Source organism: Mobula hypostoma, chromosome 22 (genome assembly GCF_963921235.1).
Source record: "Mobula hypostoma chromosome 22, sMobHyp1.1, whole genome shotgun sequence".
NCBI classification, from domain to species: domain Eukaryota; kingdom Metazoa; phylum Chordata; class Chondrichthyes; order Myliobatiformes; family Myliobatidae; genus Mobula; species Mobula hypostoma.
In genome coordinates, this window is record NC_086118.1 from 26,241,897 (window position 1) to 26,257,349 (window position 15,453).

At 39.0% G+C, this 15,453-nt stretch overlaps 1 protein-coding gene across 1 annotated transcript in view; it reads right to left on the minus strand.

The window, feature by feature from the left end:
• usp43a (ubiquitin specific peptidase 43a) overlaps positions 1-15,453 on the minus strand; it is a 484,729-nt gene that overhangs the window by 53,140 nt on the left and 416,136 nt on the right. Inside the window, exons 8-9 of the mRNA XM_063074321.1 lie at positions 12,381-12,492; positions 381-484 (exon numbers count right to left, since the gene is read on the minus strand). Coding sequence (XP_062930391.1) covers positions 381-484; positions 12,381-12,492 — 216 coding nt within the window. The remainder of the gene's footprint in view (positions 1-380; positions 485-12,380; positions 12,493-15,453) is intronic.

Below are 15,453 nucleotides of genomic sequence, written 5' to 3' on the forward strand. Positions count from 1 at the left end.
TTGGAGCAAATATTTTCATTCCTTTCTTCTTAGACTGTATTCTTGAAAATGTGTATTGCTACAACATTTTCATTATGAGGATAGTTTGCTTGATATGTTATCAAGGGCATTTTATGTTTGATATGAAACAGCAGGCACAATAAGAATTAAATGAACAAGCTTACAAACTGTAATAAAAGGTCTTTGATCTGAAATGTTAACTCTGTTTCCCTTTCCACAGATGCTGCTGGATCTGCTGAGCATTTCCAACATTTTCTGTTTTTATTTCAGTTTGCTAAAATTAAGTCTAAACACAGCAAAAATTTTAAAGAAAGGTTAATTAGAAAATTAGCCATCAGTCGGGTTTAATGGAAGCATCATAAGGTAAATGTATATCTCACCTGTCAGCTGCTGGCTGGCAGAGTGGTCTATTTTCTTGGGAAGAGAGGTAACAGTTGGTTGTCAATCCTCCAACCACTCGTATTCGGAAAGAGTGTCCGAAGTTCTGACATAGAAGAAAAAGTTTGGTCATGCTCATGCAGACTTTTTATATTTGTAAAAAGCATTGCTGTTTCAGTAAATCAATCAGATTTGCTTGAAGAAACATATTACCAAAGTTGCATTATTATATTAAATCTATTACCTTATATGAAATGTACTGGGTCTCCAACAACAGATCACCATTTCCATCATCCTGTTACTCAGTCTTATAGTAAGAAATCTCAAATTAACAATGAGTTAGGCATAGTGGAGACAAGTTCTCAACAAATAAGACTGAGACTTCCAACTTCATTTCCTGCAAGTCCTTTACATTTGGTGCAAGCTAAATCACTGAAGTATAACTCAGTTGTACAATTGAGACCTGTCAAACAATAACCTGCACTGAAAAAAAAACTTCTTTCAAAAGCAAAGCCAAAAACATATAAAATTGCTTCAAAATTTTGTTTCCATAAGAAAGAACGCCTCAGGAAATATTGCAAAAAGACTTATTTTGGAATTTGAGCACCATCAGATCACTGTCGGTGATTAAAATAACTAGAGTCAGGTATGCCTGTGGCAAGCCTTGTTTCACACAGTTGGTCATTTCCATCTTGACAGCTTGTTGAATGCACATTATGGAATAGTATGTCAATTTATGCAACTGCTGTGTTGGGATCCACAGGGATGTGAGAGCTTCCTAGTTTGGAGAAAACTTTAACCTAATTTAAAAATAAACCTTACTATTTTTTCCTCTCACACCTTCAGGATTATTATACTAAAACTTTAACTTGTGATGTTGTAGCATAAATGGTATTTTACACTTGCCTAAGCCTTCAGGCACGTCTGCCCATGGCAGAGTCTGTAGCTTCCAAATTAGCTCTGTCAGTCATCCCAGAACCAAAAAGTACGCAATCTTCAATCCTGAGGAACCTAAGCATCTAGGGGTCATGGTTGTGGACTGTTTCTTTCCCTCTCAATAACAGCAATCTTACCTGACAGTAGCTGGCGGGCTGATGTCAATAAAGCACACTGAATAAAAGTACTTTATGCCCATTTCTGCGAACTAGGTTATTGTGAGATGTACTGAGCAATGCTTGCTGGTAAAGGGAGTATGTTGATGTCTGTGGAGAACAGGATCAGGTCCCCATGATCAGAACAGTTGACAATGGGTTCTGTCCAAACCAATGTCTGAAGATTGACTGCAAAACCTACTATCTAGTGGAGTCAACAGAGTGGGAATTCATCCTTGATTGCTTCTACTAAGTATGTAGTATTGTGTTGTCCACATTTATAGTCATTTTTCAAACATCTTATTGTAGGTATGATAATGAAAGCTAATTTTGGAATTTAATGCACAATATACATGAATATTTAGCTCAGTGTAGGATACACTTTTAAATCATTCTCCTCAAGGGAATCAGAAGGGAAAAATATTCTTGAAGTGGAGGAAAATATGTGAGACAGCTCTCATTTGTGGCTTTTCAAGGTACTGAATAAATTTCAACCAGATGGCTGCAAATAAATGCAAGTTAAAAATTTGACAGATTTTGCATATTACTTCATGAGATGAGAGTTCCATTTCCTGTCACTCACACAAACCTCATATCAAGCCTGTCAAAAGGTTTCACTCAGTGAACACAGAAATGTTTTATTTCATCAGTGCAATATCAATTCTGTATGTGGCTTGCAATCTAAATTCTCTTTGACTTCAATGTACATGTAGCTAATTACACAGTCAGAGATTGGATGATCTTAGAAATAAGCTGGCAGTTACGTTATCAGCACAGTAAGATTGCTTTCTTTCTCAGACGGCACTTCTTATATTGTCTGCCAAGTGTGCATCAGCTTATGGAAGTAATTAAATGTCTACAGATTTTAATTAAACTACATTTGTAGTTGTATAATTCAACGGTGAAGCAGCAGAAATACTCAATACAGCCAAGTTGATAGTATAACTCTTTTATAACCCCTAGTTTTAACCAATCTTACTCTTTCTGGCAGGAGTCATTTAGTGTATACTGTTGTAACACTGTCTTTATTTCCGGTTGGCTTTTGTTTTTAAAAAAGGAACACATTACTTTTCAAAGAATATTAACTAGGATAGCAGTATGTTCGTCAGGAGACAGCTAAGTTAATTTGCAATTTAAATTTGGCTATTAATTTAAAAGAAATCAAAATATGTTAAGGCTAATATGTTATTGCTCGTGCTCTTGCAGACCAGGTGTTGATGGTGAGTCATGATGGGACTGCCCTCTCACAGCATGCATGGAGACTGCACTTAATAATTGCTTGGCAGTAGAATTGGGGATCAATACACTGATGTGCAATTCATAATACACTTTCATTAATAGACAGAAGCACTGTTTATGTTGCTGGGAGTGCTGCAGATTTCCTCAATGCTGCAGAGAAATTCAGATTGATCTTTGCCTGTGAGATAAGCAACAGTAACCAACTTTGACAGAAGCAGCAGTAGCAAAAAGAAAGTTAATGTTGTGTTTTTAATATTTCATAATATTTGAGTAATATTGTAATTATATTGCTTAATTAAGCATTCTTTGTTTAAATAGTTCATTATGGGTTATATGTAAAAGTACATAAATGGTAAACATCATTACGTCACTATGTCATATGCGCATCCCTCGCTAAAATAAAACAAAACTAATGTATTCCTGGCCTCCGTGTTTTTGCTTTCATTTAGCTTTATGTTTTGGAGTTACAAACTATAACAGTTAATAAACTTTGTTTTCTTGGTGTCTATATCACTCAATTTCAAACTAGGTGTCATCTGTAAGTCAGATTTCACATGCAAGATGAATTTGATTGAGTGCACAGATTCCTTCCTGCCATGTGTGTAATGATCCAAGCAGTCACCACAAGTAGTTGTTTTCAACTTTAGGGTTAATTCCCTGAGATGCTTCCAATGCATTCAAACTTTTTAAATGGCTTTGCTGTCAAGGGAGAATTTATTTTATTACCTTTGCTGCCACCTCCAAAGTGGGATTTTAATGTATGGGGGTAGTGCACCCAGGTCATTTTATAAAGTTCAGTACAGCATTGTGCAGGTTAAATTACTAGTTCTGCAAGAAGAAATGTACTACAGCGTGGCTGCCACCGAGACAAAAGGTGTTGAATTCATCCATTAGTCCTCCTAATAGCTTTTCTTTTTATTGGCTTCCATCAACTAATGCACAACAGCACTGAATCAAAGTTACACAATTATTCCAAAGATGATTGTAATATTTTTAAGGCATGAAATTTTCCCCCAAAACACTATTTTCAATTTGTCTGGCACTTAACCAAGTCAGATAGACTTTAAAATTGAAGAAAGCACCATATGTACCAGTATCAGTAAAAGAGCAGTAAACAAGAAAGGATGGGGAAAAATATAAGGAATTCTGCAAGGGAGCATGACTAAAGAATGCAAAAGAGGATTACAAATAGTAAACAATTTTACAAATATATCAATAAAGCCTACTGCTAATTGTGAGAAATTCTTAACAGAGAGAATGTTGGATAAATAGAGGATAACTGGAATTTAGTAGCTGAATTGTATTTGGTTCTGATGTTTGAAAATACTACAAGGAGATAACACTCTGACTGTGTAGAAACACACCAGGGATTCAGGGCTGTTAAATAAAGAAAACAAGACAAAGAGTAAGACTTGACAGGATACCCCCAATTCTACTGAAAGCACAAAGTTAAAAACATAGCAGGAAGAAGCAGTACATATTTCAGGATTTCAACAAGGAGAATGTTCCCTCCCCCCACCCCCGCTTTCCGCAGGGATCCCTCCCTACCTTGTCCATTCGCTCCCCCCATCCATTCCCACCGATCTCCCTCCTGGCACTTATCCCTGTAAGTGGAACAAGTGCTACGCATGCCCTTACACTTCCTCCCTCACCACCATTCAGGGCCCCAGACAGTCCTTCCAGGTGAGGCGACACATCACCTGTGAGTCGGCTGAGGTGATATACTGCGTCCGGTGCTTCCGATGCGGCCTTCTATATATTGGCCAGACCCGATGCAGACTGGGAGATTGTTTCGCTGAACACCTACGCTCTGTCCGCCAGAGAAAGCAGGATCTCCCAGTGGCCACACATTTTTATTCCAAGCCTGATACGTCATTTCATCATGGCTGATCCACTTTCTCTCTCAGCCCCTTCTTCTTTACTTCTCTTCTCAGCCATGGTTGTGTCATCCTGCCTTTAGAATACTTCTTCCTCTGCGATGTATCTATCCTGCGCCTTCCAAACTGCTCCCAGAAATCCCCACCATCGCTGTTCTGCTGTCATCCCTGCCATCAGGCTCCTTTTACCCTTGCAGTTCCTTAGCTCTATCCACAATGATTCAACACCTTCCGACCCTATGTCGCCTCTTGCTAACAATTTTTGCCAACAACAGAGCCACACCAGCCCCTCTGCCTACCTGCCTGTCCTTTTGATAAATTAATATGCATATCATTTTGATACATATCATTAATATGCATGGCTCTTGCCAAGAGAAACTGGATGCATAGTCTATAACTCGCAACTTTTGTTTTTTTTTTACTCACAATAGAAAATGGAACAGATCATAAAGAACATTGGGAACTAGATGTAAGACTGGGTCATCACTGCTGGATGTAGCATCTCCCTCAGATATTTTAAATTAAGGAAAATATAATTATCAGTAGCACTGATCTGATCAGTGGAAGAAGCTTCATCTCTGGTCCTGTGCTACTTTGATCCCAGCGGCTTCTAGCTACCTGTGACGAAAGATTGTCGGCCTTTGCCACGTCCTGCTAAGGGACAAGGGTGGGGTGTGCTCCTTCCTTCTCCCACTGCCCCCAGCTTTCTCACCAGCAGCACCACCTGCCTTTTATTTTATCTCCATAAGATCTTAAAGTGTCGGAGCAGAATGAAGCTATTCGTCTCCATGGCAACAAATGAATACTCTGACAGCTGGCTGCTTAGCAAGGAAAGACGACCAGTAAATGCAGAAGTTGTGTTCGACTGCAACAACATGGGAGAAAAGCACGACAGTCTTCTCTTAAAACAAGGGTGTACAATTGTTTTTGATGACTTTTGATTTTGTTTTAGTTCCACACACAAAACATGTTTAGCACACCCATAACAGATGAAACCAATTACTAGGCATAAGTTCCCAGTCATACTTAAGTGCACATCAAGATCAATACTAATATGCCTCTCCAAAGCAATCATAATTAAGTTCTTGCACCTACTGCTGTTCAGGTAGTGGTTATGCCCTTGTGATGGTTACTACAATATATCCCTTCACCTGAATTCATGCTTCCAACTCGTCTACTATGATATGTGCATTTGCACACTGAGCTCCAGTTTTGATATTGATCCCTGCCTTCCACACATGCCTTTAGTTCTTTCTCACTCAATTATTCAACTGACAGTGCAATTCCTGTCTTACTTTACAGAACTTTTATGAGCTCTTTGACATGCAACTGATATTACTACAGGGGACAACTGAATAAACTAATACTCACAACACGCTGGAGGAACTCAGCAGGTCGGGCAGCATCAGTGGAAAAGATCGATCGACGTTTTGGGCCGGAACCCTTTGTCCTGACGAAGGGTTCTGGCCCAAAACGTCGATCGATCTTTTCCACCGATGCTGCCCGACCTGCTGAATTCCTCCAGCGTGTTGTGAGTGTTGCTTTGACCCCAGCATCTGCAGATTATTTTGTGTTAACTGAATAAACTATTAGCAGCAGAATAAGCAATCAAACCCAACCAATGTCACAGCAGCTGCTTTCAATCTTCATCTTGATAGGGAGTCATCCATCAGAGTTCACATGTTAAGGAAGAATTTAAGCATCTGACCAAAGGAGAGCTACCATTCTAGATTTGGATTGCATCCACCACTGCCCTGGTACCATCTCCAGTGCTGCTTCTTGCAATACAGACAGTGTAGGAGCCATATATCTGTTTTCTATCTGCTTTGTACTCCGTGTCCCATGTTTATTAAGTGTATTTTGGTAGTTACTCATGTGGATGGGGACGGAGTAGAAGTGAAGAGTTTTAATTACGTGTTCATACTTTTTAGAATCAGTCTGGTTAGCTTAGGACTAGGGAGTAGGTCAGGGTGATGTCTTTTTATTGACCTTTAATTTTCAATTAACCATTTGTGTTTAACTTCATTTGTAAGAACATAAAAAATAGGAGCAGGAGTAGGCCATCTGGCCTGTCAAGCCTGCTCCGCTATTCAATAAGATCATGGCTAATCTGTCCATGGACTCATCTCCAGCTACCTGCCTTTCTTCATAACCCATAATTCCCCTACTATGCAAAAATCTAACCAATCCTGTCTTAAATATCTGTACTGAGGTAACTTCCTCTGCATCATTGGGTAGGGACTTCCACAGATTCACCTCCCTCTGGGGAAAGCAGTTCCTCCTCATCTCCACCCTAAATAAGACCAAAAGATATAGGAGCAGAAGTAGGCCATTCGTCCCATCGAGTCTTCTCCGCCACTCAATCATGGACTGATCCAATTCTTCCAGTCATCCCCACTCCCCTGCCTTCACCCCATACCCTTTGATGCCCTGGCTAATCAAGAACCTATCTATCTCTGCCTTAAATACACACAATGACTTGGCCTCCACAGCCACTCGTGGCAACAAATTCTGCAGATTTACCACCCTCTGACTAAAATAATTTCTCCGCATCTCAGTTCTAAATGGACGCCCTTCAATCTTGAAGTTGTGCCCTTTTGTCCTAGAATCCCCTACCATGGGAAATAACTTTGCCATATCAAATGTGTTCAGGCCTCTTAACATTTGGAATGTTTCTATGAGATTCCCCCCTCATTCTCCTGAACTCCAGGGAATACAGCCCAAGAGCTGCCAGACGTTCCTCATATGGTAACCCTTTCATTCCTGGAATCATTCTTGTGAATCTTCTCTGAACCGTCTCCAATGTCAGCATATCCTTTCTAAAATAAAGAGCCCAAAACAGCACACAATACTCCAAGTGTGGTCTCACAAGTGCATTATAGAGCCTCAACATCACAATCCTGTTCTTATATTCTGTACCTCTAGAAATGAATGCCAATATTGCATTCGCCTTCTTCACAACCGACTCAACCTGGAGGTTAACCTTTAAGGTATCTTGCACAAGGACTCCCAAGTCCCTTTGCATCTCTGCATTTTGAATTCTCTCCCCATCTAAATAATAGTCTGCCCGTTTATTTCTTCCACCAAAGTGCATGACCGTACACTTTCCAACATTGTATTTCATTTGCCATTTCTTTGCCCATTCCCCTAAACTATCTAAAGTCTCTCTGCAGGCTCTCTGTTTCCTCAACACTATCCACTCCTCCACCTATCTTTGTATCATCAGCAAATTTAGCCACAAATCCATTAATACCATAGTCCAAATCATTTATATACATATAAAAAACAGCAGTCCCAACACCGACCCCTGTGGAACTCCACTGGTAACCGGCAGCCAACCAGAATAGGATCCCTTTATTCCCACTCTCTGTTTTCTGCCGACCAGCCAATGCTCCACCCATGTTAGTAACTCCCCTGTAATTCCATGGGCTCTTATCCTGCAAAGCAGCCTCATGTGCAGCACCTTGTCAAAGGCCTTCTGAAAATCCAAGTACACCACATCTACTGCATCTCCTTTGTCTATCCTACTTGTAATTTCCTCAAAGAATTGCGGTAGGTTTGTCAGGCAGGATTTTCCTTTTAGGATACCATGCTGGCTTTGGCCTATCTTGTCATGTGCCTCCAGGTACTCCGTATCCCTAACAATTGATTCCAACAACTTCCCAACCACTGATGTCAGGCTAACAGGTCTATAGTTTCCTTTCTGCTGCTTCCCACCCTTCTTAAATAGCAGAGTAACATTTGCAATCATCCGGTATGATGCCAGAATCTATTGATTTTTGAAAGATCGTTGGTAATGCCTCCGCAATCTCTCCAGCTACTTCCTTCAGAACCTGAGGTGCATTCCATCAGATCCAGGAGATTTATCCACCCTCAGACCATTAAGCTTCCTGAGCACCTTCTCAGTTGTAATTTTCACTGCACAAGCTTCACTTCCCTGACCCTCTTGAATGTCCAGTATACTGCAGACGTCTTCCACAGTGAAGACTGATGCAAAATACACATTCGATTCCTCTGTCATCTCTGCACCTCTCATTACAATATCTCCAGCGTCATTTTGTATTGGTCCTATATCTACCCTCAACTCTCTTTTACCCTTTATATAATTAAAAAAAAGCTTTTATATATTTAAAAAAATCTACTCCTTCGCAAAATGAGGCTATGTCCACTAGTTCTAGTCTCACCTATCAGTGGAAACAATTTTCCTGCCTCTATCTTATCTATTGCTTTCATAATTTTATATGTTTCCATAAGATCTCCTCTCATTCTTCTGAATTCCAGCAAGTGAAGTTTCAGGCGATTCAATCACTCCTCATAGTCTAACGCCCTCATCTCTGGATCATGCAAACATGAAGAAATCTGCAGATGCTGGAATTTCAAGCAACACACATAAAAGTTGCTGGTGAATGCAGCAGGCCAGGCAGCATCTCTACGAAGAGGTACAGTCGACGGTTCGGGGCGAGACTGAAGGTCTCGGCCCGAAACGTCGACTGTACCTCTTCCTAGAGATGCTACCTGTCTTGCTGCGTTCACCAGCAACTTTTGTGTGTTGCATCTCTGGATCAACCTGCTTAATTTTGTTAGTTTTAGTTTCATTAGTTTTTTTTGCTTTAAGTTTGCTTGTTTTGCTAGTTACTAATGAAGGATCAAATACATTTCTTTGACTTTGAACATTATAATTATTGAATTCTATGGAAGATGCCTCAACCAGAATTAACTCCCCACATCCCTGTGCCTAGCCTCCAAGTTTTGTTGGTTTGTTCGAGTCACTGCTACAAACAACTACATGCAGCAAACTATTGTTCAATGCATTGTAGAGATCATAACAGAAGGGCAAATGATATACAGTTAAATTACTGCATGATCTTTCTTCACTTTTATGCCACACACATGTAAAGCTGAGCACTGCCCATTATTACCAATTCACCATCAGAGTATGCATGGTATCCAATTCTGTGAATTGAAGAGGGTATAAAAGAGATTTACCAGAATTGTTTCAGAGATAATAGAATTCATAATGTGAAATAAATGCCAATATTAAATCTGAAAGTGACAGATTTTTGTTATGGAATATAGAGTTAGGTCACAGATTAGTCATAATTTCGATAAATGTAAGAACACATTTAAGGAACAAAATGGACTCCAGGGTCCAGAGGAACAAGAGGTTGCAGATATGACTGGCAGAAAAAAAAGTCAAAAAGAAAATTAGAAGAATTTTTATTTATTCATTGCCTGATCTGAATTGATTTTACTTGAAAAGGCAGTGGAAATTGATCTAACAATAACCTTCTAAATGGAAGTATATATATATTCAAAATGGAGGAAAAAGAAACTGCAGGACTATGAGGAAAGAACAGGAAAATGGAACTCATTTACAAACTCTTCCAAACATGCAGCAGAGTCAGGTTGGTTTGAATGGCTTTACACTGCGCTGCATGATTCTATGATTTTTCTTTCATTAATGAGGAAAGTTACAGAAAATCCAATCTAATGTGCAACAAGGGTCTGATTAAAGATGGAATCCCAGACTGAATTTCAACCAATCTTACAATCCTTTTGCTGGTATGCATTTACTTAGCGGCAATGAAAATTCGTGGAAAAGTACTGACTGGAAGGCAGTCAAAATATGATCAAATTAATGGAGAGCTATGGATAGTTTACAGTCACCCAACTGCATGTCCAGGCACATAACAAATAAACAACTTATTTTGCTCTTAGTATTAGCAAGAAAATTATGCCATTCAAGTGAGGAAGTAGTTAAGTGCTTGCCAGCTACAACCAGATGCATGGAAGCAGAAGAAGCTGTAACGGAAGTTATAAGAACAAAAAGAATTGCAGTGGTTTCTTCACAAATTCACTAGAATTAAATACTTATAAGTAATAATTAATCAAAAACCAGGTACATTTTCGGATTTCAAGAGGTCCCTGCAGATATTGATCGCTATTATTTTTCTGGCAACCTTGAATGAATCCAAATTATATTCTGTAATAATAGTCAGAACCTTACGGGCAATTTGAATTGCCTTTCCTTCAGACACCAGCATAGCGTTTATGCCATCCTAATGCAAGTTCTAGCAAACATGCTTAATAGGAAGGGCATTGCTGAATATTTTAAATCTTCTCTACTCTGAACTGGTAAGCACTAGCGTGCAGAGTGACCTCTAGGAAGCCTCAACTCTTTTTCTGGTAAAAATACTTCAGATTTCACATTTTATTTTTACGAGCAAGGTTGTAGGGTTCATTTCTATTTCTAGTGCATTCTCAGAACGTACTCTCACCACCTGTCTATAACCGCATCTAAGCCCAGTGTGCAGAGTGCAATACAAGCCACATCAAAATTAAGTAATTAATACCCGAATGAAAGTCATTAAGTACTTGTCATCTAAACTCCAGAAGCATGGAGTAATCCTTCACATATTTATGCATATTACTTTAGATGACTGATTTTTTTCTATTCTTGTCACATTCACTAAGGAACAGTGAACTACTGTATGCATGTCATCTAGGCAAATTCATAGTCATACCTTATTGATCCCGGGGGAAATTGGTTTTCGTTACAGTTGCACCATAAATAATTAAATAGTAATAAAACCATAAATAATTAAATAGTAATATGTAAATTTATGCCAGGAAATAAGTCCAGACCAGCCTATTGGCTCAGAGTGTCTGACCCTCCAAGGGAGGAGTTGTAAAGTTTGATGGCCACAGGCAGGAATGACTTCCTATGACGCTCTGTGCTGCATCTCGATGGAATGAGTCTCTGGCTGAATGTACTCCTGTGCTCAACCAGTACATTATGTAGTGGATGGGAGACATTGTCCAAGATGGCATGCAACTTGGACAGCATCCTCTTTTCAGACACCACCGTCAGAGAGCCCAGTTCCACCCCCACAACATCACTGGCCTTACGAATGAGGTTGTTGATTCTGTTGGTGTCTGCTACCCTCAGCCTGCTGCCTCAGCACACAACACAAATTGTTCAATAAATAAGTATACTAAGGTAGTAGAAAAGGGAGAAAATAAAATGAATGCAGAATATAATGCTATAGATATACAGAAAGTGTGGTGCAAGGGCTTGACAATGTAGATTGAGAGATCAAGAGTTTATCTTTCATCCTTCAGAAAGGAAGCAATCATTAGGAGTTGGCAGCTTACATTAATCCTATTCATGAAATGACATTAGGTACTGGCTTATGAGCGAGCACATATCCTGTGTTTTATTTTAACAATGATTGGAATTTGTTTCTTGCTCACATTTAGAAGTTGTACTTTCCTGAGGAAAGGCAAAGACTTATATTGCGCAAGGACTTCCAGTTGTGTAGCCCACCTACCTCCCCTGGGGATGAAAGCTGGTGTTACATCATCTGATTGTTTTCTGTGCAGCTTGACGAGGAGATGAGCTGCACCTGCTGTGGAACTGCTTCATTATTGCTAAGCAGAGGTCCTATTGGTCAGTTTTGTTTATGAGAATACATAAATGGAATCTGCTCAAGTCCAAAAATACCCAGTTCTCCACTTTGTAAAACAATATATGAATAATTTCCATTTTGTAACACATCTACTGCATTTCCAAATGACTGCTTTTGCAATGCTGCTTTTCTGCTGGCCACTTCTAACACAGTCCAGATATGAATGTTGATCTGAATCATATCAGATCATATGGCAGATGTTCTCAAAATAAAACAGTGACATTTGCTGAACAAATTACTACCCACATTTTATATCTTTTCTTTCATTTTTGTCTGATTGACTTCAGAGTCCCTGAGTTGTGCAGTTCACAGTTATCTCAACTGACCTGTGAATGTGTCTCATTTTTCATCAGATAGTACATTTTGTTGAGGATGCACTGATGTAGCTGTTCCCAGGTTAATGAGCGATCTTCCCGTAACAAAAACGGTGGACCAAACCTAAAGTGATCAACAGAGAATTATTTCAGTAAAATATGATGGACTAATAGATACTCACTGGTTAGTACAGTTGAAACAAGACAAACACGTTAAATGCATTTCAATTCTATTAGAGCAAAAGTATCACCAGAACAGGTTTCACTACAGCAAGTAATTTTCTTTCATAGCTGAATTAGGACTTGGTAAACTTGTCAACAGAGTGATTCCTCAGTGAGATCGTTAAGGGAGAGCAGAGCTTAGTGGCTGTTCTCTAGCGTACAGTACAAAAGCACAAAGGGTTGAATTATTCATTTATTTGCACACTTTGTGAAGGGAGCTTTGTTAATTAACATAAGTACGGAACATCTATACAAATAACTCATCAAAAATAAATAAATGAAATGAATTGCTTTGTAATATATTACATTTTCATTTAGAAATAAAGTCATTCAGGAATTGCAACTGATACTAGGACTGAGGTAATTTGTTGCTAAAGAATACATTTCTCAAGGCAATAATACTGTATGTTAAAAATCTTGTAATTTTGAAATATGTCACTAGAAGGCACTACTGTTTAGTTCTTCACATTTTGGATTGAGTTCTTCTCTTTATTGTGTGTAATTTTTTAATATGAAAAAATAGTTTCTAAAGAGATCAACAGGTGAAAATACATTGAAAGGTATTTCCAATCCAAAATAGCATCCATTTGTTTATATTGGTTTGCTATTTAATGCCAGGCTCCAAAGATACAAAAACTCAAAGACCAGTGCATGATAACTCAGTACTAGTATACAGATCAATGTTTGAAATAGCAAAAATAATTTCTATTTTCAGAGTGGCTTTAGCAGACAAAACACACAATGTGATGCACAAAAATTTGATATAAAAATACCAGGTGCCAACAGGTGTTTTAGAATGCTAATACTCTGTCAAATTATCTTAAAATGAATATCCACATTTTCTATCATAGAAACATAGAAAATCAAGAACAGATATGTGTTAAACACAATATAAACCAACTTCCTCCAGTTTTCCCTTTGCAGTTAAACAGTGATTTGTGACAAGGGAGAGTTCCACAGAATGGTTATTATCCAACCAAACTAGTAAGTGTCGATGTGTTATTTAACTGGAGGCACAGGAATGAGATGCGGACACATGACCTAAATACTTTATCGCCAAATCCACTGTATGGGTTGGTGACTTACAGTAATGAAGATTAAAACATCTACACAATTTCTTCCTTCCTACTGTAGGTACAGATTAGAATGTTATTTTTTGAGAATCCCATCATCGTGCTGAATGAGATCAAGTTCTTCTGTAAGGTGTTCCAAACTTTGCTGCACTGTGCAGTTCAGTGTAAAGGCAGAGGGTGCATCCAACTACTGAGCCACTAGGTCCACAAGGTGAGAACTTTCTTCAGCCTCTATCTATAATCAAATAGCAGCCAAAGTAGTTAACATTTAATTCTGTTGTTTCACAGCTTCAAAAGCCTATTTCTGTCATCAGCACACTTTGATAATTCAGATCTATGACCCATATGAAGCCATCTGCAAATAACATGGTAAAACATAGAACTGGATTCAGAGTGAGGGCTGAAGGAGGAAGGCTCCAAAGGACTGAAATTAATCCACAGGTGAAGAGCAAACAATATTTTGTTTTCAAAATGTGGACTAAGATTTCTGCACCTTTTTGTGGCAGTTCCTCAAACACACAGCAATTATACTTGACAAGTTAAATGAAACATTACAGGGGGAAAAAAATCCAGTTGTTATTGTCACGAACCCTGTGATGGGAATAAAGAACCAGCAGAGATAGAAAACACTTTGGAGTCCAGTATTGCTACTAACTAATAATATTTATTAGTAACTACGCAATACAGTAATATAAATGTAGATAAATCAAACAGGTTAGCAATGATTATATATATAAGTAAGTATATCAGTAAGTGTGGAAATATATGTATGAAAAACCAAGTTTCTTTAGGTCTAGGGGTAAAGAGATACAGTCTTACGATGATGAGTAAAGTTCAGTTCAGTTCAGTTCAGTTCAGCTCAGTTCATGGTATTGAGTTGAGTAGTGGTGGAGAGAGAGAGAGAGGGAGAGATTTGAGTCTTCAGGTGAGCTGACGCCATCAATCTTCTCGTCGTCCTTCAAAATCCTTTCAAAGTCACCGACTGTGACTTTAACAAAGGGGACCGGTTTTCTGTGGTGGAGCTATCCCCCAGGCGAGGGTGGACACATGGACAACTCCCCACCAGTCAACCCTTTACCTCTTTCCACTGCAAGAGCGATGGATTGATCCGCCTGATCAATCCTCCAAAACCCACTTTCCCTGCGGGCACAACAATGCTCATTCAGTGTTCAAACACGTGTCTGAGGTCTGTATCATCTGACCTCCTATTTATCTCCCCGTACTGGGTACCACCTATCATTCAAATAACTCCTCCTTCCTCTCTCTGTGAAAGAAATGCAAGCAGGCAAAAATCCTTGAAGAAAGTATCAACAACCTGCTGAAAATCATAACATCGAGTGTCCATTAAATTGTGCTGCCTTCGGTCACCATGGCAACTTACGAGCTGCTCAGTGCTATCTCCACTTCAGCAGAAATCCAACAGTTAACCAGTTCTTTCTCGTTCCTTAAAGTGACAGTCCAACCGTTAGTCTTCGTCTCTCTCTCTCGCTCTCTTTTTTACAAACAAGCTATTGGTGTTAAATAACTCTCTTTCTCTCTCTTTTCAAAAGCACAGTTCATAGGGGTACTTCAGGATCCCGTCTCATTATAAATGTGCTTTCATAAGGGTAAAAGGACTATTTAAGCTTGTTAAGACAAGCCTTCCTGCCAATGATTCAAGACTGCCACGGCTGTACCATACCTTTCATTTACTTATTTATGTGGTGGCAAGACTTATTCCTTGAATACAGAAGGTTGTGAATTCAAACCCTCATATGAAAGTTTACATCTGGCAAAGAGCACTTCATTGC